Consider the following 21,911-nt stretch of genomic DNA (forward strand, 5'->3'; position numbering starts at 1 on the left):
ATTGGCCCAATAGCAGCAGAGCTCATATAGGACCAACTTGTAATACAATATTCAATATGAGCCAGTATCATAGAATGCAGGAATGTAATCGCTGCTGTGTCTATTAATGATGTGCGGATATGTCTAAAGTTCTGTATATTAACATTTACAGTTTTCACTACTTTTTTAATGTGTTTTTTAAAGGATAATTTAGAGTCTAGTAGCACTCCCAAATACTTAAATTCCTCAACATTAATTAATTCTTGTGCACCCAAGCAGACTTTTACTGCAGCCACGGTTGTTTTAGGCTTACTAAAAAACATTGATACGGTCTTTTTAAAATTAAGGCACAAGCATGAGTCATTCAGCCATTTTTGTAAATCATGTAATGCCAGTGAAAGCTGATGGGCTGCATCATCAGCAGTTTTGGCTTGCATAAAAATTACCGTATGCCCACATAAGATAAGGATATCTTATGTGGGCTATCCTTAATAAAATATTTTAGGTATTGTGAAATGTAATCACATTATAGAGTCCTGGTGCATCCCTTATCTCAGGTAAAAAAAAAAAAAAAAAAAAGAAGAAAAAAGAGAGAGAATCCCTGGAGGATTTTCACCACAGAAATATTGTCTCCCTCGGGATTTCCCTTAATGCTTCAAAACTCCCAGTGATCCTTGTCCAGGAGCCACTGGACCCCACTGACCCACAATAGGTAGCCAAAATCAAAGATTTGTATTAAAGGTCTATCAGAAAGAATGTTGGGACTCACACAACATGACACACTAAGTTCCCAGAATAGCGCTTGTATAACCAAAAAGACCCACTGTACCCCCAGTGTGTTGTAAAACAAATTCGAGGTACCCTGGAACCCAGTGGAAACTTCAGCAGCACCCCCCTTTGGACCCATTCAAATTCTTCTCAGATGCTTTGATTTATCTTCCATGGAACTTCCTCCAGCCAAAACCTGGCTCCTGTGATACCATCTCGCACCACAGCGATTGTCCCTTTATAATCACGTTTAACGCCTTCACATGCCGAAAAGAAGAAGTCGATTCCTCAAGGAAGTATTCGTTTCATGAAGCGACGCGTTTTGTGAAGAACCTGGAGTATATTTGAATTAATAATCTTTTTGATCGAAAGAGTTTTATACATCATGTGGGTTATAATATTATGTCTGAGGTCAACAGGTTCAAAACCTCAGGTTCATCACCTTTTCATCAGGCAAAATACCACTTCAACGCATCGACCACCCCTCATTGAAACTCTAAATATCAAAGCAGCGCACGAGTCCTTGAAGGCATCACCATCGCTCTGTTTAAACCTCGCCTCCTCCAAGCAGGAGAACGGACAGAGCTGCAGATTGGAGCGGTTAGTCTTTGCACATTCATATTAATCCGACTTTATTCTTTCCAAAAGTCTTCAGACGATTGAAGTTAGCTTGAGTTTGTGTTAATGCTCAAAAACTCTGTCTGAAAAATTATTTTCATTGTGATTTAGCATCATCAAGTGGTTGAGGTAAACACATGTGCATAACTTTTGCAAAATCAACCAGATTTGTTTACTTTCGGCCACTTGGCTGGGTCTCCTGGAAACACTTAGGAAAAAGGAAAGACTCATCAACGCAGACTTTAGGAGGTGCCAGATAAGATTTTGTACGCTTTTCGGGATGTTTCCCACGACTATCCTCCTCGCAACGCTCTGCGTTTTTGCGCATCTGGACACCTTTACGCGTGGCTGCCAGCTCCCCTCGGAATGGCGGCCGCTGAGCGAGGGCTGCCGGGCGGAACTTGCGGAGATCATCTTGTATGCCCGGGTCCTGGCAATCCACCGGGAGCCGGTGGGCGTTGGAGTGGGCAGTCTGTACAACTCCTTGCCCTTCGGGTTCGGATACGGGTACGAGGGCGCAGAGGAAGGGCTGCTGTATTCTGCAGAGGTGGAGCTGCTGTGTGACCAAGCCTGGGGCAGCATGCTGGAGGTACCCTCTGGATCCAGGCTCAACCTGACCGGGCTTGGTTACCTGTCCTGTCAGTCCCACACCGTGATGGAGAACTACTCCTATTTCTTTTTCCTCAGGTGAGGTAGAAAAAACGGTCACTTTTTATTTCAGAAAATTAATTTGATATATTTTTTTGGTTCTATTTTTTTTTTTTGCAAAAAAAATGAAACCAAACCAAACCAAAAAATAACCCATAATTAAAAACTATTTCAGCTTTACCTGAATTTGTCAAATCTATTATTGTTGCCACATAAATGAAAGAGCACCTTTAAATTAACACTGTTTGTATGTAAATAATCAAAGTAGTAAAACAAATGAGTAAATACCACTTTGCAGGACTGCCACTTTTGGCTTTGGCCTTCATCAAGACTTTTTATTACTGTACACCTATCAGCTATAAATTGGAGTTATTAGCAAATGATCAGTTTATCAGCCACACAGATTATGACATCATGATGTATTTCTGTTCTCTATTCTGGCTGTTAAAGCAGACCTACTAGTTATTTTCTTATAGTATACAATACATTGGTGGATGTTCATATTGAAAATGGCCAAAGTTTAAAATAACAAGATCAGTAGATTTGCAAATAATTCCTCAGAACCAAATAGCCAGGGTTCAGAATGCTATTTCTAATAAATTTCTAACATAAATACTCATTATTTTAATTTGTGAATCATGCAAAGCTTCTCCGGTACAATCCAAGAACAAAAATATACTGGAAAGGAGCAGAGTGCATTCTTTTTAAATGCAGATTCAAATGTGCTGCTTACAGTTGTCCCCTTCATCTCCTCTGTAGGATGGATGAGAACTACAGCATCCGACCTCATGGGGTCAACTTCCAAGATGCCATCTTTGCTGACACGATTGAGAACAGACGCACGTTTTCCAGTCTGTTTCAGTTCTCCAACTGCACTCAGGGGAGCCAACCATTTCAGACTTTCAGCCCCGAGTGGGACATGCAGGAAGACAGCAGGGTAAGGCATCACTTAGTCATAGTTAGCCTGTTAAAGTGTTGTACATGAAGAAGAGAAACCAAATGTCTATGATTAAACTGACCATTGCAATCTATAATAAAAAGCTTCATTACCTTCTTAGAAATGTTGGTGGGGTTTTGCTGACACTGCAAACAAACACAAAACTATCTTGTTGTCACAGAGATAACAAATAGTCCATGGGATCATCAGGGAGCAAATGTGTTTTATTAAATTTGGATTTTTATTGCCTTTTATATATCCCTACCCCCCCAACAAAAAAAACCAAACAAACAAAAACCAAACAAAACAAAAACAAAAACAAAAACAAAAAACAAAACGTAGAATTAAAAAAAAACAACAACAACAACACAACCCCCCCCCCCCACACACACACACACACACACACACACACACAATGAATATGAGTCACAGTGAAATAAGTATTTGATCCCCAGCAACCCAGCTAGACATCTGACTCCCATGGGTGGGATTTCAAACAACCAATTAATGACACAGATTTCAGCTTGTTATTTGTATAAAGTACACCTGTCCAAAGAATCAGTTTCTTCCATTCCAACCTCTCCACCACTGTGAGCAAGAGCAAAGAGCTGTGAGAAGATGTCATTGAAACCAAACTCAAGCTCTCTTGCTTCACCTGCCATGTTTGTAGAAAAAATGCTGATTATCACCCAAAAAACACCATCCCCACAGTCATGCATGGAAGCGGAAATCATGCATTGGTGCTGTTTTTCTGCTAACGGTACATGATGGCTTAACATATATTAAGGGAAAATGGACAGGACCATGTACCAAAATCTTGGATGAGAAATCTCCTTCGCTCAGACAGAACACTGAAAATGGGTCATGGATGGGTCTTCAGGCATTACAATGACCTGAAACATACTGACAAAGCTACAAAGGAGTGGCTAAACTGGCTGGGCCACTTCATGACCTTAATGTGCATCTTCACACACTAAGGTCATGAAGTAGCCTAGCCAGTCTCCAGACCTCAGTCCTCTAAAAAATCTGTGGAAGGACTTGAAGCTTCGAGTTACTAAGCAACTGCCAAGAAATCTAAAGGGTTGGAGAGTTTCTGTAAAGAGGAGTGGTCCAAGATTCCTCCTGAGATGTGTGCAAACCTGACCTGACCAGCTACAGGAAACATCTTACTGCTGTGCTTGCCAGCAAGGGCTTCTCCACCAAGTAGTAAGTCATGGTTAGCTAAAGATCAAATACTTATTTAACTCACTGACATGTAACTCAAATTTTGCAACTTTTATGTCATGTGTTTTTGTTTGATATTTTGAATGCTTGTTTTGAACATAGCTAAAGGTTTGAAAATTATGTCACTGTATAAATAGTAGCTAATTCCCAAAATCACAGGCCTCAGATGGCTCTAAGGGCTCCATTCCCAACAGTTTTTTTCTAGACTTGGCTATGCATGATGTCATTGAGAGTACATATAGTCAACTTTGATTGGACGCAAACACAGGAGCACCACTCACACGATTCTTCTATTTACAAGGGGCAGCCAATCAGAAGCAAGTTTGCTTATAGAGCTGTTGACCTTAAAATGAAAGGAGCTATTAAAAAAAAAAGAAAAAAAAAAAAAGAGCTTCTTAGAAGAATGAGCCTAGTCAGTCCCCTGTTTCAAATAGGCCAACTTTTTGTGGGGGTTTGCAGAAAATGTAAATAAACTCAAAACCATGTTGTTACCATGGTGATAACAGATTAAGGGTCCAGACAAACAGCAGTGTGCAGGGAACTGGAACTGGAGCAACTAACAATATTAGGGTGTTGTAGTTTCGGTAATGTTTGAGTCAGAAACTGGCAATGAATCAACCGCTGTAGCTGAACTATGTGTACGAGCAGAGGGAGGTCTTGGTTTGTGTGTGTGGACACCTAATAATGAGCTGAGTTGTGAGTCCGTTGACAGGAATGTGGGAAAGAAAGATCAGTCAAACTACCCTCTGGCACTGCGCAGAGCTGAACACACAAATACCCACACAAAATGGATTGATTCTCAGAAGGATGACAAAAATGCCCACATGCACAAACAAAAGAATCAATTGTACTGTTAATAAAGTTTTAATATGTGATTGGCCCGACGTAATCAGGTCCCAACCGGTTGTAGATCAAAGCAAACTGATGAGTCGAGGTCCTTCCAGGTTGCACCTCAGGCATATCGGATACTGTCCGTGCACCCTGGGGTCAAAGATCAAATAGCAGAGATCGACGACTTTGACACCACCAGCTTGAAAGCGTGTCAGTCTGCAGCTTTGATCTGTATCAGCATGAAGCAACATATCACGCTGACCTCGGACCAGAGATAGGCTGAAGCTTGTGATGGGAGCTTTGCTGCTGGGATTCAGACATTCATTATCACATCTGCTCTGACTGATTCAAGCTCGCACCTCAAACAAGACAGGACACGGCAGCTGGAGACAAATTTACGACACGTCTTTGCGTTTATTTTGAAAAGGTACAGCTGAGTGGTTGCTGAATAGTTTTTGTGACACACCAAAGAAGAGGCCCTCACTTTGGTGTTTTAATGATGATGAAGAGCACAGCAAACCTGGTGCCCTGTGGATGAAGGCAACATCACACCCTGGAAGAAAAAACATCCTTCAGGATGCTTCTTGAAGGGATAAAGATGATCAATTAAAACACAATTTATGGTGACACTTCACTCTTTGGCAAAGGTGACACTGATATGCACTTGATGTGCTCATTCGCTTCAAGTCTTCCTTCATATCATAACTGATTTTTTTTGTCTCAGTGTTTTGGGTGTGGGTTTTGTTTTCCTTGCATGATTTGGAAATAATGGAGATGAAAATAAGCACAATAGATCCCCTTTAAAGTCAGTGCGATTTACAGACAGCGTCTCTATTACAATCATTTAATACATCCGGTGGACCGTGGAGCATTACGTGGATCTTTTTCATACACTTGTATCCATTTATTGCACTCGTTATCATCATCTTAACACTCTGAAGGATGTTGTGCCTCATTCCTGGCTGACTTTTTCTCTACTGCCTGCAGCATTCACAGCTGATTTACCTCTTCAGCTTTAAATAATCTCACAGCTAATTTAGCCACAGCATTATTTAAGAGCAAGAATTTAACTGTTAAAGGGCTGCAAAGTGTGGTGTTGTAGTGCCTTCTTTTCTGTTTCTGTTCTGGTTTAAACTACAGGATCTAGCCTCTGAATTAAGGGGTCATAGTTCAGGCAAAAAGGGGTTAAAGGTGCTGTTATTGTAGAGGAGGATTCACGTGCTCCTCTACAATAACCTTTAGGCAAGGCAGGACAAAACAGGTGTTTTGTTTGGGAATGTATATGGAGACGTAAAAAAAATGGGGAAAGAAATCTCTCTTCTTTCTCTTTTTATCCTTCTTTAATCTAACAGCCAAGAACCAAGCCTATTAATACTTTTATTATCTAAAGTTAGCTTCCCTTCTCGCATCACTCTGTGCTTTCATCCTTCAGCTGCATTTAAAGACAAAAAAAAAAAAAAAAAAAATCCCTAAAATCAGAGCTGGGAGGAGGTTTGCTTCTGATTTCAGCTTTGTGGGAACCAGATGCCCCGCCAGAAGGATAGACAGGAGACTTCCTTCACTGCACTTTTCCTGCCAAAACCTTCAATTAGCTTTTGTTCAAAGGCTCATCTTATCAGTAGTGCTCAGAGCTGCTTTTACCACAAGCCAGGTCAGACACTCCTGTGGGTCTAATACAGATATAATACATACATATCATAGGAGTTCTTTGATAGGTCACAAGAAGGCAGGCAGATGGCTCGAACACTTCCTAATCACTTCCATATACAGCACATTTTTACTGTGTATGCATACAGAACTGGTTGATTGTACCCACGGTAAGGGAAGGCAGAATTTTGAACCCTCATGCAAACCCCTTTAACAAGTTTCCTGACTCTCATTAACATTTTATGTACGTGCTTACAGAGGGGTAAAAGGGAGTGCCTGTTTCACTCAAGAGTTAGACACTAAAGCTCATAAAAAATACATTATCAGACTGTGTTTTACAGAAATAAAGGAGAAAAGTGCAGAAGCCGAGGAGAAATGCCACCCTATGGAGCACCTCTTCACCACCTTTATTTCTTTTCTGCTCTCCGTCTCTTTGTTCCTTTTGTCTCTTCATCACTTTTTCTTTCCATTTTCTAGCTTTCCCTTCCCACGCACGCACAGACAATATAAAATCTGCACAAGGAGAGGAGAAACCCTGGCTTGGCTCTTTAACGCCAGCAGTGGAGCTCTAAAGCCACTAACTGTGTGTAAAGGTGTCTGGCCATGTGTGTTGTCTGTGTAATTGTGTGGACTCCTGCTGAGATTCTACATAAAGTTAGGGAGAGAAATCAAAAAGTCTGCAGAAATGAATGAGGAGTCAGGTCAAGCTGGGCGCAAACAAAAACACCTCTAAATTCTTTCAAACATGATTACAGCCTTTGGGTTTTTTTGTGTTTTCTTTTCCACTTTTGCTTCCATATTTGACATTGTGTCTTTTTCTTTTACTCAAACAAATGAGTTAAAAAAAAAAAAAAAAAAGTTTACATAAATTCCTCAAGTTTGCTCCAGAGCAAAATGTTCTAAAAGCAAGTTTAGCATTGCTAGAACTGGACTGGATGGCCTGTGGTGTCACAGTGCAAAGCATTACAGTGACATTAAACTTGCTGTCATGAGGTTTGCATGGCTGATTTAATTTCTCTGACCTTCCTACATTTGCAGCAGTTATGAGTTATAAACCCCCAAAACCTACAGCCATACATGTTAAACACAGGACAAAGTCTGAGCACCACATTTTTTTCAAATTGTTTATCCAGAGTTACCAAACACCTTCACCTGCTTCACTGTTGCAAATATGTTACAGACAGAATGTTCAGCAAACGCAACTTCACAAAAAAAAAAAAAAAAAAAAAAAAAAAAAAATCATTATTGCGATGAAGACAGAGTCACTGACAGGTCAGACTTTTCAGTGATGACTGATCAGAGTAAGAACTACTTTGTTGCTTTCAGCTATTTGCAGAAGTCTTTCTTCAGAGTTTATTGCATACCTTCAGCATCAGACAGAAGCAGGGTAAGTCCATTAGTGTTTTGCAGCCCGGCAGCACTAATTACTCATGACAAAAGATCTAACACCGAGACGGGATCGATCAGAATCTAATGACAAACACCAGTGTGTCCTTCAGTCAAGTAAGCTCTCACACAGATTTAAAAATCTTCTGATCCGTTCATTGAAGTTTACAAAAGCTTGCATGGATGCGTTCTAATAACGGCACATAAGATAATTATAAACCAAACTACCAAAATATATCCACCATGTTAAGAAATCTCTGACTTCATGTTATTTCCAGTCAGGCAATGTTTCATTATGACATCACTGTTAAGATGTGGTACCTGCACTGATGAGCCAAAATGTCAGACTGAATCAGAACAGACTGAAAGGTTTCAAGGACCTGAAGGGTCACATGTGACCCGACCTGAAGGAAACTGCAACATAGGGCGATCAGTCATTGTAGCCATTTTAGACCACAGTTGCTGTAAATGTTAATTGTTAAATAAATAGAGTTTTGAACAAACTAAGACGACATCCCCATAGTTTCTTGCCTCCCTTTACTGACTTTTGGATACTGAAGAACTTGAATGTTTCTGTGTTCTGTCTTTCTTCACTGTGGACCTTTGTGCATTCAGTTGTCGTCACATGTCCTCTAAATACTGTTTATACAGATGATGCTAAGCAGCAGGCAGGTGTGACCCGGATGTTTTGACAGTTGGTGTGCGTTTGTGTGTCCGTGTGTGCTTGATGCATCCCACTGTGAAATTTCCTAAGAGAACTGAAAAGGCAAGGCTTCAAACTGTTTAAAAAAAAAAAAAAAAAAGGAAAAAAAAAATATGAATTTGACTTCAGTCTTACTGAATAGGAACAAATGCATGAAATATTTTCTCTCCCTGGTGGATTGTATCCATGCAGAGGGATTTGGTTTTATTCACATGGGTTTCTACCTTTACACTGATAAAAAGGTAAATGGAATTTTATTGCTTGCTTGCACTACAAACAACATGATCTTGTAGTCTGTGCATACAGTGCAGTATCACCATATGGCCAGGTAACATTGTCCTCGTGAGATTATCTTCATCAGTCTCAGTATGAACTATTTAGACTTTAAAATGAAGTTTAATGTAAAGGGTTTTTTTTTTTGTTTTATTTGGGTGTATTGTATTGCAAAACTAATTCCAAGAAAGGTAGTATGCCATATAAAATGTAAATACAAATAGACCTAAACGTCCAATAACTGGTCTTCTCTGTTCCCAGACTTTTATGGACCATTGTTAAAAGAAGAGGGAATGCCACACCTTGGTAAACATGACCACCCTCCTACTAATACCATTTCTGAGGAGGCTTACACTAAGAGGCTTCTTCAGTTTGTAGTCTTTAGTCTAAGCTAAGCACTAAGCTAAAGTCCCTCCAGTTTTAGCTAACAGACACAACAGTAATGTCTTCTCAGTATTTCTTTAACATAGTTTAAGACAATTTTTCAGCAATTGTTTTCCAAAACAAATGGCACTAAAACAAACTGCATTATATGCCAAAACCATACGAGTGTCCATTTTTGCGATCCTTGGTACCACAGTACAAAACAGCAAGCTAAAAGAACAGGGGCTTGGCCTTAACCTCGACTGTGGTCATCTGAGTATGTATGCAGAGTGAGACAAATAGTGAATGTACAGTACATACTTTTAGTTCACAATATTTTTGAGTTTGTATATGTTACTTGTGATAAAGTGCGCCCATAAACAGAGGAAACCAAACGATACATTCCCACTGGGACGTCAACAGCTGTCACCTTTGTGAACCCTGTCGGTTCAGGTCAGCTCTCTTCCATCAAGAACGTGCAACATTAGGGTCCCAGAAACATCAAAACATGTGACCCTTGCATAGGGATGAGAGGTCAATAGTACATTTATATTACACAGGTACCCAAACACACATGTGTTTTTGAAATGGGAGTAGAAGCCTATAGAAAAGTAAATAAGACTTCCTGCTTAGCATGTTAGGCTTGTTACAGGATAAACAACATGCACAGGAGAGAAAACACACACACACACACACACACACACACACACACACACGACATGTAGAGCTCCCACTCTACACATCTAGCTGACGAGATAGCAGCTGGAAGTCTACAACAGTTTGTCAGACACTTAAGACAACAAGCCTTCACGTATGCTAACTAACATCACTTTCTTTCCTCCTTACCCCCAGCTGCTGTGCTCCTCGGTGCAGGCTGCACTGTTTGAGGAGGAGGAACGAGGCCGGAAGCTGCAGGACCGGTTGGCTGCAGCGGAAAGGAGGAACCGGCAGCTGAAGGAGCGAGTTCGCAAGGTGAAGCGTTCCTTGAGGAACGCCCGCAAAGCTGCACGCAAGGCTGAGCAGCAGGCACAGGAGCTGCAACAGAGGCTAAAAGCCTCAGAGAGAATGGCGGGACATCACCTCAACACTATAACACAGAAGGAGCCTCCACTCGGGGGTTACACAAGTGCAGCGATACGTCACAGGATGCAACTTTAAATCGTATAAGTACCACTCACCTGGACTGCAGAGTGGTTGTAGATCTGGAGAGACTGCTGGGCGGTCTCTCTGCAAGGGACGGAGAAGTGTCACTTATGAGTAAAAACACTTTAAAAAGCAATACTCTTCACAGTTGTCTTGTAAATAAACTGCTATCCCTTTTCTTTCTACCTGGAACTCCTCTAATAAACTGTGGATAAGCGTGATTCCCACTTATCTGATAAAAATAAACAGTTTTCTGAATGAGAATCAAACATTTCTCTTTTCCCACTGATTCCTTCTTTGGTTGTTCAGCTCTGCTGCCTTCATGAGTGGATTAAGTGGCAGAGCTGTGCTCATCTCGAGATGTTGTCTTGCTCTGCTCTGACACTAAGAGCAGCTGTGAGCAATAGTAACAGCCACAGTGGGAGCTTATTGAGATGTGAAGGACAATTAGTTCTCTTTGCTTTTCAGCTGTTAATTAAAACACAGTTATGATTTTCACAAGGCACCACTTTTACCTCAGTGGAAAAAACCTGCACCAGGGAACTATTTAGGGATAGAGTTCAGTTGCTTTTAAGTTTCATGCCAGAATTCCAGATAGGCAAAGTTTCACAAGCTATAGGTGGTGTCAGCTTTACAATAAAGTCTATAACAAGGATTTTGGCCTCACAGTTTCTCTGGTATAAGATCTGCATTTGCAAATGCCAAATACTGAATAGTACATATAAAAGGATGCATGTAAATTAATAGTCAAATACAAGTTCTTTACCATTTGATCAACCAATCAATTAATGAAAGCCCTGCATTACATTGACATCCTGTCCAGGCTCAGCTATGGTAGCTGAGATAGGCTTCAGCTGATTCATGGAGGGCAATAATATATTCTCTAAATGTGGTAACAGTTACTTACATATTTTCTGATCATAATGAAAACATTAGGATCGTTTTGAAGTCAGGTAAACTTTTGAAATTGGGAGAGCAATTTTAAAAACAAAAGCAAAAAGTAAAGAACTACATATTTGGATACCAATTGGGTTTGAGGTCAGTCCTCATAAGATGACAGCTGATGGTTTCGAGAAGCACTTTGGCATTCAAAGCATGCTCAAAGTTCATTGATCAATACTACAATGACTACAAATAGACTACAGAGAGAAAGCGGACATTAAAAAAAACAACTTACAGTCCCAAAACTTTGTGTGCGTGCTGTTTTCACCTGCATAGGTATGCATACAGCACATTTTCAAAGCTGCTGCTTGAAAACAGCTCCTTGTTGCTTCTACACGCAGCTGCCAGTGATGCTGATGAGAACAATTAGACTGAAATGAAAAATTTGAGTTGACGCCCGGAAAAATGAACTAACCGACACGCCAAAGATCAAAAATATATGATCACGGCTGAGTGACACAATAAGGTACAGCTCGTCCAATATCAGTAATGCGATGATGAAACAATTCTTGGATTTCTGAGAGAAGGCTCATTTATTTTTAATGCAAGTTAAAGTCTGTATACACAGCTAGCTTGTGAATATTTTTGTATGAATGATTTTTCTGTATATAAAATTTTAGTTTGTTGAACTTCAGAGTGGAAGTTTGAAGGAGAGAAAAAAAAAAAAAAAAAAAATCTAGGTCACTAGAGTACAAACAACAAATCCCAGCATGAGCAAGCACACACAAACGGTGTGCTAGTTAAGCTCTGCAGTGACACACAGAGAGTGTAAAGAGAGGTTAAGGGTAGAGGAGACACTGTATGTGTGTCTGGTCCATCAAGTGACTGGAATGTGTTTGTGTGGGCAGCAGTGTTCTGAGCAGCAGGATCTTGCTGAAATATTCCTCTGGAGGGAGGCCATCGCATCACGAGACCTCACCGAGTGGAAGGAAAACAAATCACTAAAGCAGGACATATTGAGGGGCAAGCCAGAATGGGATGTAGACGCAGGGGAGATCTTTTTCACCAAAAAACTGATTCACTGTGTCTGTCTTGATGAAAAGCTTCGTGATGATGAGGTGAAGAATAAGGCAGGAGTTTATCACCTGCAGTGTAACGATTGATGAGATCCTGGGGGGGAACAAGCTTAGAAAAGGAAAACGCTCCTTTTTTGTACATCCTGCCGAGAGACTCTTAGGTAGATGAAGTAGCCATTTAAAGTGACCGTGGTTTGATTTCATGGGAAAGCTGTTGTTTGTGAAAAATGTTAAAATATTTGAACATTTTGCTGGAATATTGTATCCCTCCAGGAAGAAAGCATGTATCAAGAGGAAATGCTGTATCCAAATACATACAGTGGTGTGTGAAAGTGTTGACCCCTTCATCATTTCCGATTATTTTGTATGTTTGTCACACTTAAATGTTTTATATCAAACACATTTAAATATTAGCCAAAGACAACACAAGTAAACAAAATGCAGTCAACCTTAACCCTATGTCATAGTCTGCTGTGTGTATTGTTTCAGTTCAAATCATATAGCACCAAATCACAACGGTATATTGTGAGGTAAAGACCCGACAATAAGTGAGAGAAGACCCCCAAATCAGATGAAAAACCAATGTGCAAGCACTCGGCGATAGTGGGAAGGAAAAAACTCCCTTTTAACAGGACAAATAGAACCAAGTAGAACCAGGCTCTAGAAAGAGAGGCCATCAGCTGTTTGGGATGAGCAGCAGTAATGGAAGTGAGATACAACTACACAGGACCATAAGACTAACTTTGAAACACGAAATACAACAGAAATGAGACTGATGAAAGGAACAGAATGGACACACACACACAAAACTAATTATAAACCTGAAGTCACCAGTAACTTCACAGGAGACTCAAGTAACAACACCATTACATCAACCCTAAAGCATCCAGAAAAGATAAGATAGCCAAGACTTGTAAACACAAGTAAATGGTAACAACTCTATTGACAGAATGGCACTTGATGTGCTTGCAGCAGAGCATTTTATTAAAACCTCGTGCCAACTCAAAGGAATGGTGGTAGAAACGTTCTAGCAGTCAAAAGTGCAACTAGGAATTCTACATTTTATCAAATTGTGCTCGAAAATGATGAGAAAGTCCATCTGACTGGACTTTTGAACAAGCACAACGAAGAAGAAATGGCTCAAAAGGAAGAATAATGAGGTTAAAGGCCAGATCCAAATCTCTTTGAAATATTGTGACAGTGGTGTTTGCTTATTCTTAAACATCTTGCAACTGAGTGGTCAGGTTTTAGCTACCAAAACTCACATACAATTAATCATTTTACAGGATTTAAAAAAAAGAAGAAATTTTTAAAAAATGTTTAAATTGTTTTACAGCACATATTTTGGCTTGTGATGAGTGGAATTAAAGCGCCGTTGTTCCCTTTAAATTTCACAGTCGACATACGTGACCTGTGCTTTCTCTGATATGTTAAAAAAAAAAAAAAAATTGCAAAACATTTGCTGGTTTGTAGGTGAATCCTCCCTTAGTTATGCTGCAATAGGCGTAGGTGTTATGAAATGGCTGCGTGCAGGCAGGAAAAGGACCCAAAGTGCAGAATCCGGAGACAAACATAAACTCAAATGCTGATCTTAAACAGAAGAAAACTAAGAATCCAAATAACTTACACATGCAGCCAGAACACACAGCATATATGATGGTGGATAAGGGAGATCACAACATAGACACAAAGAAACACGGGGCTTAAAAAATACAGAGGGAGCAATCAGGGAATGAGAGACAGGAGGGAAACACAGCTGGGACAAATCAGGGCTGACGAGACAAACGAAGCAAAACGAGACACATTAACATTAACTTTCAAAGTAAAACAGGAAACATAACACAGAGACGCAGACTTGTCACAGGGATTCAGCAACTATGGAACAGAAGAGAAATCAGAAGGCACAACTCTGACAAAGAAACCAAAAGACTAGAAATGATAAATAAAGGCAAAAACCAAAGTACAATAATAATGAAAAACTCTAAACTCTGGGTCAACGACCCAGGCACCCTAACAGTAGGCTGCTGGGGGATTCCCATGATGCATTGAGTTTTTCTTCTTCAGTCACCTTTCTCACTCACTATATGTTAATAGACCTCTCTGCATTGAATCATACTTGTCATTATTATTATTATTGTTATTATTATCTCTGTCTCTCTCCCACAGCATGTCTTTCATCCTGTCTTCCTTCTCTCTCCCCAACCGATCGCAGCAGACGGCCGCTCCTCCCTGAGCCTGGTTCTGCCGGAGGTTTCTTCCTGTTAAAAGGGAGTTTTTCCTTGTCACTGTCGCCAAAGTGCTGCTCATAGGTGGTCATTTGATTGTTGGGTTTTTCTCTGTATGTATTAATGTAGGGTCTACCTTACAATATAAAGCGCTTTGAGGCGACTGTTGTTGTGATTTGGTGCTACATAAATAAAATTGAATTGAATTGAATTGAGTTGAATCGAATTGAATTGAATTGAATTGAATTGAAGGGGAAAACTATTTTTTGAAGGCTTCTTTTAATGGCATTTCTTTTTTCATCTGCAGAGTCTTTTTCAAAGAAGGAATCAATGTTTCTTTTGCAATATGTCAAATCATGAGTAGGCTGTTGAGGTGGGAGTTAGGGACTTATCTACCTCATCATGCAAGAAATTAAAATGCCCCTCTCCGTGTACAATCACAATTCCACAAAAGTTGGATTGCTGTGTAAAATGTAGATAAAAAACAGGGTGCAATCTTTATCAAATCTAATAACACACATTTCATTAATGATAGAACCTAGAAAACTGACTGGTTTAAACTGACAAAGATTTTTAAAAATGAGGTCATTTTGAATTTGATGGCAGCAACATGTCTCAAAAAATTGGGACGGGCCAACAAAAGGCTGGGAAAATGAGTGACGCTACAAAGAAAAGCTGAAGGAACAGAATTTAGGTTAAACGGCAACAGGTCAGTAACATGATTGGATATAAAAGAACATCTTAGGGAGGCAGAGTTTCTGAGAAATGAAGATGGGCTGAGATTCACCAATCTGCAAAAACATGCAACTACAATTTGTGGAACAATTTGAGAATAATGTTCCTCAATATAAAAATGTGGAGAGAATGCTAGAAAATATCTTTACTGAAACCCAAAATCTTTTTCTATTATCGTAAAAGACCTTTTAGAATCATCTCTGGTGTAACTATGGTGGTGCAATATGATTTTCAACTTTGTTTGGTTGTTAGGGGCAGTAAAAGGAAAATATATGACTTCCCCCCCTGCTGTTTGCATCCAGAGCTGTCAACCCAAATGACACAGATGATCTTTGCACACAACACGCCACAATCCCGCCTCCATTTCCTGCGACAGTTCTATCTCTTCGTTTCAGACGATCTGCCTGTCATTAGCTTTATAGAATACGCACGATTTGCCGCTCAGCAAAGAACAAAACAAGCAGCGAGCCAAGAGGAGAGGAGAAAACCCTGCAGTGAGAAATGTGATGAAGAAGAGGATGCCTTACAGAGAAGTGGCGAGGAGGGGGGAGAGAAGTGCTGAATTATAGATGAGGAGAAATCAGTTTAAGAAGCACAGAGATCAGTGACTCAGAGCACAAACACACTTACAGAGCCCTAAGTGTTTTTCAAGTTAGCTTGGCAGCCAATTTCAGCGAGAAATGTCTTCAGCGTGCGAGTGTAAAAATGAAGAGCAGTTTTGATTAAGCACAAATTCAGTTGGCAGCTTTCCCATTTGTATGTCTCCATGTATGAATATGTGCATATGTTGTTGTAAAGTGCTGCAAAGTGATGTAAAATACTTTGATTTTCACAATTTTCGTCTCAGTGCTTTGGACTGTGTGTCAGACGGAAAACTGATTTTGAATAAGTTAGCACATTCGTTCCTCTGTATTCAGCCATGATAAAAAGACAGTTGGGAGGAATGTCTCCAACTGAGATGGAGGGGAAAGTAAAGGAAGTGTGACGACCTGAACCACAGGAAGCTCCAACAGGCCAAACTCTGCTAATAAAGAACTAATATTAATACAGCTTATCTTTGATGAGCACATATAGACCTTCAGGCTGATGCCGCTCAGTGCGGTAAAGTCAACGTCGTCTTAACCACTTACTTCAGTTGATAAGAAAAAAAAGAAAAAGTAAACTTTCAAAGAGAGATTTCTTTTTTCATGTTAGCTGATTAACTGTAATCCTGAATGGGTACAAAGGCTGAGAGTATCCTGCAGCTTTCATTGGTGATCTCTTTTAAGCTGTTTTTGGAACCAGTGTGGAGTAAAATTTAAACATGGAAGAAAGTCAACGGTAGCTTAATCTGTGTTTCCAGGGTTCGTGGTTGTGGGGTTAGGGTGATGGGAATATCATGGGACCTTTGCAACATTGCGTTGGAATTGGAAACATAGGACCAAGAGACCATGGGACATGGCTCTCAAAACATAAAACATTGGGATAGAATCCTGGTAATATAGGATAGCAGGGACACTGAGAAAGTTCTTTTAAAACAACGGATAATGGGAAGATAGAAACTTATAAACACAGAACCATGGGACCTTGTGATGTGATCCTGGGAACATACATTTTTGGAATAGGACATTGGGTACATAGAACCTCAAAAACAGAGAAACAATAGGGATGGGAACCTGGAAACACAGGACAATGGGCACATAGGACATTGGGGCAGAACCTTAGGAATATAGGACCTTGAAAACAATGGATACTTTGCAACGAACCGCAATGGGATCATTGTCCCATTAGATAGAAACAACTACTAGTAATGACTTCATGAATTTATTTACAAATAAAAAATTTTTTACCATTAGGCAAATAATTATTAATAATACCCTCACAGATGTAACATTTTCTACAGCTACCTTTAGTACTATTCTTTTTTTTAGACTCCTTTTTTTCTATTGATCCTTCTGAGTTCATTTCAGCAGACGGACTCTGACAGTGGGCTCATCTACAGTGGGGCAAAAAAGTATTTAGTCAGCCACCGATTGTGCAAGTTCCCCCACTTAAAATGATGACAGAGGTCAGTAATTTGCACCAGAGGTACACTTCAACTGTGAGAGACAGAATGTGAAAAAAAAATCCATGAATCCACATGGTAGGATTTGTAAAGAATTTATTCGTAAATCAGGGTGGAAAATAAGTATTTGGTCAATAACAAAAATACAACTCAATACTTTGTAACATAACCTTTGTTGGCAATAACAGAGGTCAAACGTTTACTATAGGTCTTTACCAGGTTTGCACACACAGTAGCTGGTATTTTGGCCCATTCCTCCATGCAGATCTTCTCGAGAGCAGTGATGTTTTGGGGCTGTCGCCGAGCAACACGGACTTTCAACTCCCGCCACAGATTTTCTATGGGGTTGAGGTCTGGAGACTGGCTAGGCCACTCCAGGACTTTCAAATGCTTCTTACGGAGCCACTCCTTTGTTGCCCGGGCGGTGTGTTTTGGATCATTGTCATGTTGGAAGACCCAGCCTCGTTTCATCTTCAAAGTTCTCACTGATGGAAGGAGGTTTTGGCTCAAAATCTCACGATACATGGCCCCATTCATTCTGTCCTTAACACGGATCAGTCGTCCTGTCCCCTTGGCAGAAAAACAGCCCCATAGCATGATGTTTCCACCCCCATGCTTCACAGTAGGTATGGTGTTCTTGGGATGCAACTCAGTATTCTTCTTCCTCCAAACACGACGAGTTGAGTTTATACCAAAAAGTTCTACTTTGGTTTCATCTGACCACATGACATTCTCCCAATCCTCTGCTGTATCATCCATGTGCTCTCTGGCAAACTTCAGACGGGCCTGGACATGCACTGGCTTCAGCAGCGCAACACGTCTGGCACTGCGGGATTTGATTCCCTGCCGTTGTAGTGTGTTACTGATGGTGACCTTTGTTACTTTGGTCCCAGCTCTCTGCAGGTCATTCACCAGGTCCCCCCGTGTGGTTCTGGGATCTTTGCTCACCGTTCTCATGATCATTTTGACCCCACGGGATGAGATCTTGCGTGGAGCCCCAGATCGAGGGAGATTATCAGTGGTCTTGTATGTCTTCCATTTTCTGATGATTGCTCCCACAGTTGATTTTTTCACACCAAGCTGCTTGCCTATTGTAGATTCACTCTTCCCAGTCTGGTGCAGGTCTACAATACTTTTCCTGGTGTCCTTCGAAAGCTCTTTGGTCTTGGCCATGGCGGAGTTTGGAGTCTGACTGTTTGAGGCTGTGGACAGGTGTCTTTTATACAGATGATGAGTTCAAACAGGTGCCATTCATACAGGTAACGAGTGGGGGTCAGAAAAGCTTCTTACAGAAGACGTTACAGGTCTGTGAGAGCCAGAGATTTTCCTTGTTTGAGGTGACCAAATACTTATTTTCCACCCTGATTTACGAATAAATTCTTTACAAATCCTACCATGTGGATTCATGGATTTTTTTTTCACATTCTGTCTCTCACAGTTGAAGTGTACCTCTGGTGCAAATTACTGACCTCTGTCATCATTTTAAGTGGGGGAACTTGCACAATCGGTGGCTGACTAAATACTTTTTTGCCCCACTGTATGTGCTTGTCCTGCTTCTCCTCAATGTAGCAGTTGATACTGTTAACCATAATATTTTATTAGAGATTACAGCATGCTGTTAATAGACCTCTCTGCATTGAATCATACTTGTTATTATTATTATTATTATTATTATTATTATTATTGTTATTATTCTCTCTGGCTCTCTTCCACAGCATGTCTTTCATCCAGTCTTCCTTCTCTCTCCCCAACCGGTATTTAAAAGTAGAACTGGAGGCTCTCTTCTGTGGAACTCTCTGCCTCTCTTCTTACTTATTTTCACTCACTATGTGTTTATACACCACTCAGCATTTCCTCTCCCTCACTCTCAACAGGTCACAGCAGACGGCCGCTCCTCCCTGAGCCTGGTTGTGTTGGCATTTTCTTCCTGTTAAAATTGACTTTTTCCTTCTCACTGTTGCAAAAGTTGCTCAATTGCAGGGGGGTGTCATCTGATTCTTGGTGCTTTCCCTATATTATTGTAGGGTTTTTGGGTGGATGGGGTGGCTGTACTCAGGATGTGGAGCAGGTCATCTACTAATTGGCAGATTGGTCTTCAATCCCTGGCCGCTCCCAAATATCCTTGGGCAAAACACTAACCCCAAGTTGCTCTCTGATGGTTAATGAGGGATAAAGGACAATGGGGACGTAGATGCTCTCCAGCTTACAATAACAGCATTAGAATTGCCACTAATGTTATATGTTTAAAATGTTCGTTTAATATGATACTAAAGGCAAAAGATATGCATTGTAAGCATGACGTTAACTTCACCAAGACTTAGCAGCTACATAATACAAAAAGTGAAATTACACCTGAACACCAGAGTCACGTAGTTGACACACAGCATATCAAATGACATGACTGGACTAAATGAAAAGTCAGAGGCTCCCACAAATGAGCAGGATTCATTGACTGGTGATGATACACATCTGTACAGCAGTTCATAACAATCAATCCCATAGCTGTTAACTCAGACAAAATTCTTATTTTAACCAAAACCTGATCAGCGCAGTTTAACAATGAATTTGTTGTGACGCTGGGCTGCTGAAAGGTTTATAAACTTCTGTCACTGAAAACTTCCGCTTATCCTTTTCAGGGTCGCGCTGGAGCCTATCCCAGCTGTCATAGGGCGAGAGGCGGGGTACGCCCTGGACAGATCGCCAGTCTGTCACAGGGCTAACACACAGAGACAGACAACAATTTGCGCTCACACTCACACCTGTGGAAAATTTGGATTAATCAATTAACCTATCCCCACAAACTGCATGTCTTTGGACGGTGGGAGGAAGCTGGAGTACCTGAAGGAACCCACGCAAACACAGGGAGAACATGCAAACTCCACACAGAAAAACCCTGGCCTGATGGTGGAATTGAACTCAGGACCGTCTTGCTGTGCAGCAACAGTGCTAATCACCATGCCACCGTGCTGCCCGTAGTAGTGAAAGCTATCACTACTACAAAAATACAGAGTGATATGTTGTATTTCCAAAGTTTTTTCTGCACTTTTATTGAACCCTTAGTTGCAATGACACATGAGGACATCCAATAAGTAGTGATAACTGGAGTGTAAACCAAAGGAGAACGTGTTCAAGTAGAGTGTTCACTTTTATGCTGGACAGTTACATCTGTTGAAAGGCAAGGCGTGCCTTTAGTGTTTGCAAGATCTGTCCTCTGTGTGTAAGCCATCTGCTGTACAGCATATACATTACATGCAGTCAGACTGTAGTAAAGAGTGTTTGCTCTAGTTCCAGATTCATGGATTCTTGAGTATGTGAGTGTTTAAATATTGAGAGATAACACACAGTCGAAAGTGTTTACATTTGCAGGAATGTAGTTGTCATTCTGACACTGTGTAGTGCTAATAAGTCAGTCTCATTTTGTCGAGTATGCACACAAACAGACAGAGAAAAAGAGTAAATGAGAGTAGAGAGTCATTTTACGATCATTCAGGATTTATTCCAGGAGAAAAGACAAACAAAACACAATCAGTCACTCTGGCCTGTGTTGTTATGGTAACTCTGATATGTGCACATGATTGTCAAAGGCATCTGATATACAAGCCCCATCAACAGAAAATCATCATCATCGAAATCATCATTATCACACCACATTTAAGTGCGGCAGGCAGTGGCCGCTCCGATAGGTGAGAGCATCGTCGACGTAACGACAGTGCACAGGATGAGAGTTTGTTGTGGTCACATGCAGAGAGTAAATACAGCCAGCTAAATTAGCAGGCTCTGGACAAGGACACCTACAGGGAGACACCAGGGGCCAAAGAGCAGCATGTGTAGAGTTTTAGTCCTACAAAGAAATCTTAGCGAGAGAGATTCTCTCAACTGGTCAGTTAGCTGTTCAGGTTAGAGGTGGTGGAGTGTTTTTAGCATCAGCTAAACCAAAGCTAGCTAATGCATTTACTAATGCTAACAAAGTCTAACAACTTTTTCAGTCTAAGAGGACACTGAAATAGTTGGTAACAATTCAAATACATGCTTGTAGTTCCTTGTAAGTTTCAACATAATGCTACTGAACAATTGTATAGACTTTAGCTAGGTAAAACCACCCCCGCTAATTAGTCTACATACAACACACAGTCAGTAGCTATATATATATTTTAAACTCTCTAGCCTTTGCATTTATGACATACAAATAAGTAAGGAAAGTATCAGAGAATTTAGCTACACAATATACGTTATCAACTTAGCCAAACTAAATAAAAAGCTAACGCACATATGGTAAGGTAACATAGTACATTTTAAAATTATAAAACTAAAAGTTCTTTATATTTGCACTTTTGATTCAGTTTTTAGATGCCTTAGATGCATTCACTTGCACTTTTCTTGAACAGAGCTTAATAGTAATCCCTAATTCCTAAATTTACTATTAATTTTC

At 40.4% G+C, this 21,911-nt stretch overlaps 1 protein-coding gene across 1 annotated transcript; it reads left to right on the plus strand.

The window, feature by feature from the left end:
- The first annotated feature begins 1,331 nt into the window (after positions 1–1,331).
- ccdc3a (coiled-coil domain containing 3a) lies at positions 1,332–11,427 on the plus strand. The gene is made up of 3 exons (XM_085436525.1): positions 1,332–2,052; positions 2,773–2,950; positions 10,230–11,427. The coding sequence occupies exons 1-3, from the start codon at positions 1,646–1,648 to the stop codon at positions 10,533–10,535; spliced, it is 891 nt and encodes a 296-aa protein (XP_085292651.1). The 5' UTR covers positions 1,332–1,645; the 3' UTR covers positions 10,536–11,427.
- Positions 11,428–21,911: the final 10,484 nt, after the last annotated feature.

Source organism: Copadichromis virginalis, linkage group LG17 (assembly GCF_057382275.1).
Source record: "Copadichromis virginalis isolate Kocher_CV1m ecotype Utaka linkage group LG17, C_Virginalis_male_GT1.1, whole genome shotgun sequence".
NCBI classification, from domain to species: Eukaryota; Metazoa; Chordata; class Actinopteri; order Cichliformes; family Cichlidae; genus Copadichromis; species Copadichromis virginalis.

Excerpts from the sequence above, each read along its gene's own strand:
- ccdc3a (XM_085436525.1), top strand. The coding sequence starts at position 1,646 with ATGTTTCCCACGACTATCCTCCTCGCAACGCTCTGCGTTTTTGCGCAT. Across the intron at positions 2,053-2,772 it reads TCCTATTTCTTTTTCCTCAG|GATGGATGAGAACTACAGCA; the intron begins GTGAGGTAGAAA and ends TCTCCTCTGTAG. Across the intron at positions 2,951-10,229 it reads ACATGCAGGAAGACAGCAGG|CTGCTGTGCTCCTCGGTGCA; the intron begins GTAAGGCATCAC and ends CCTTACCCCCAG.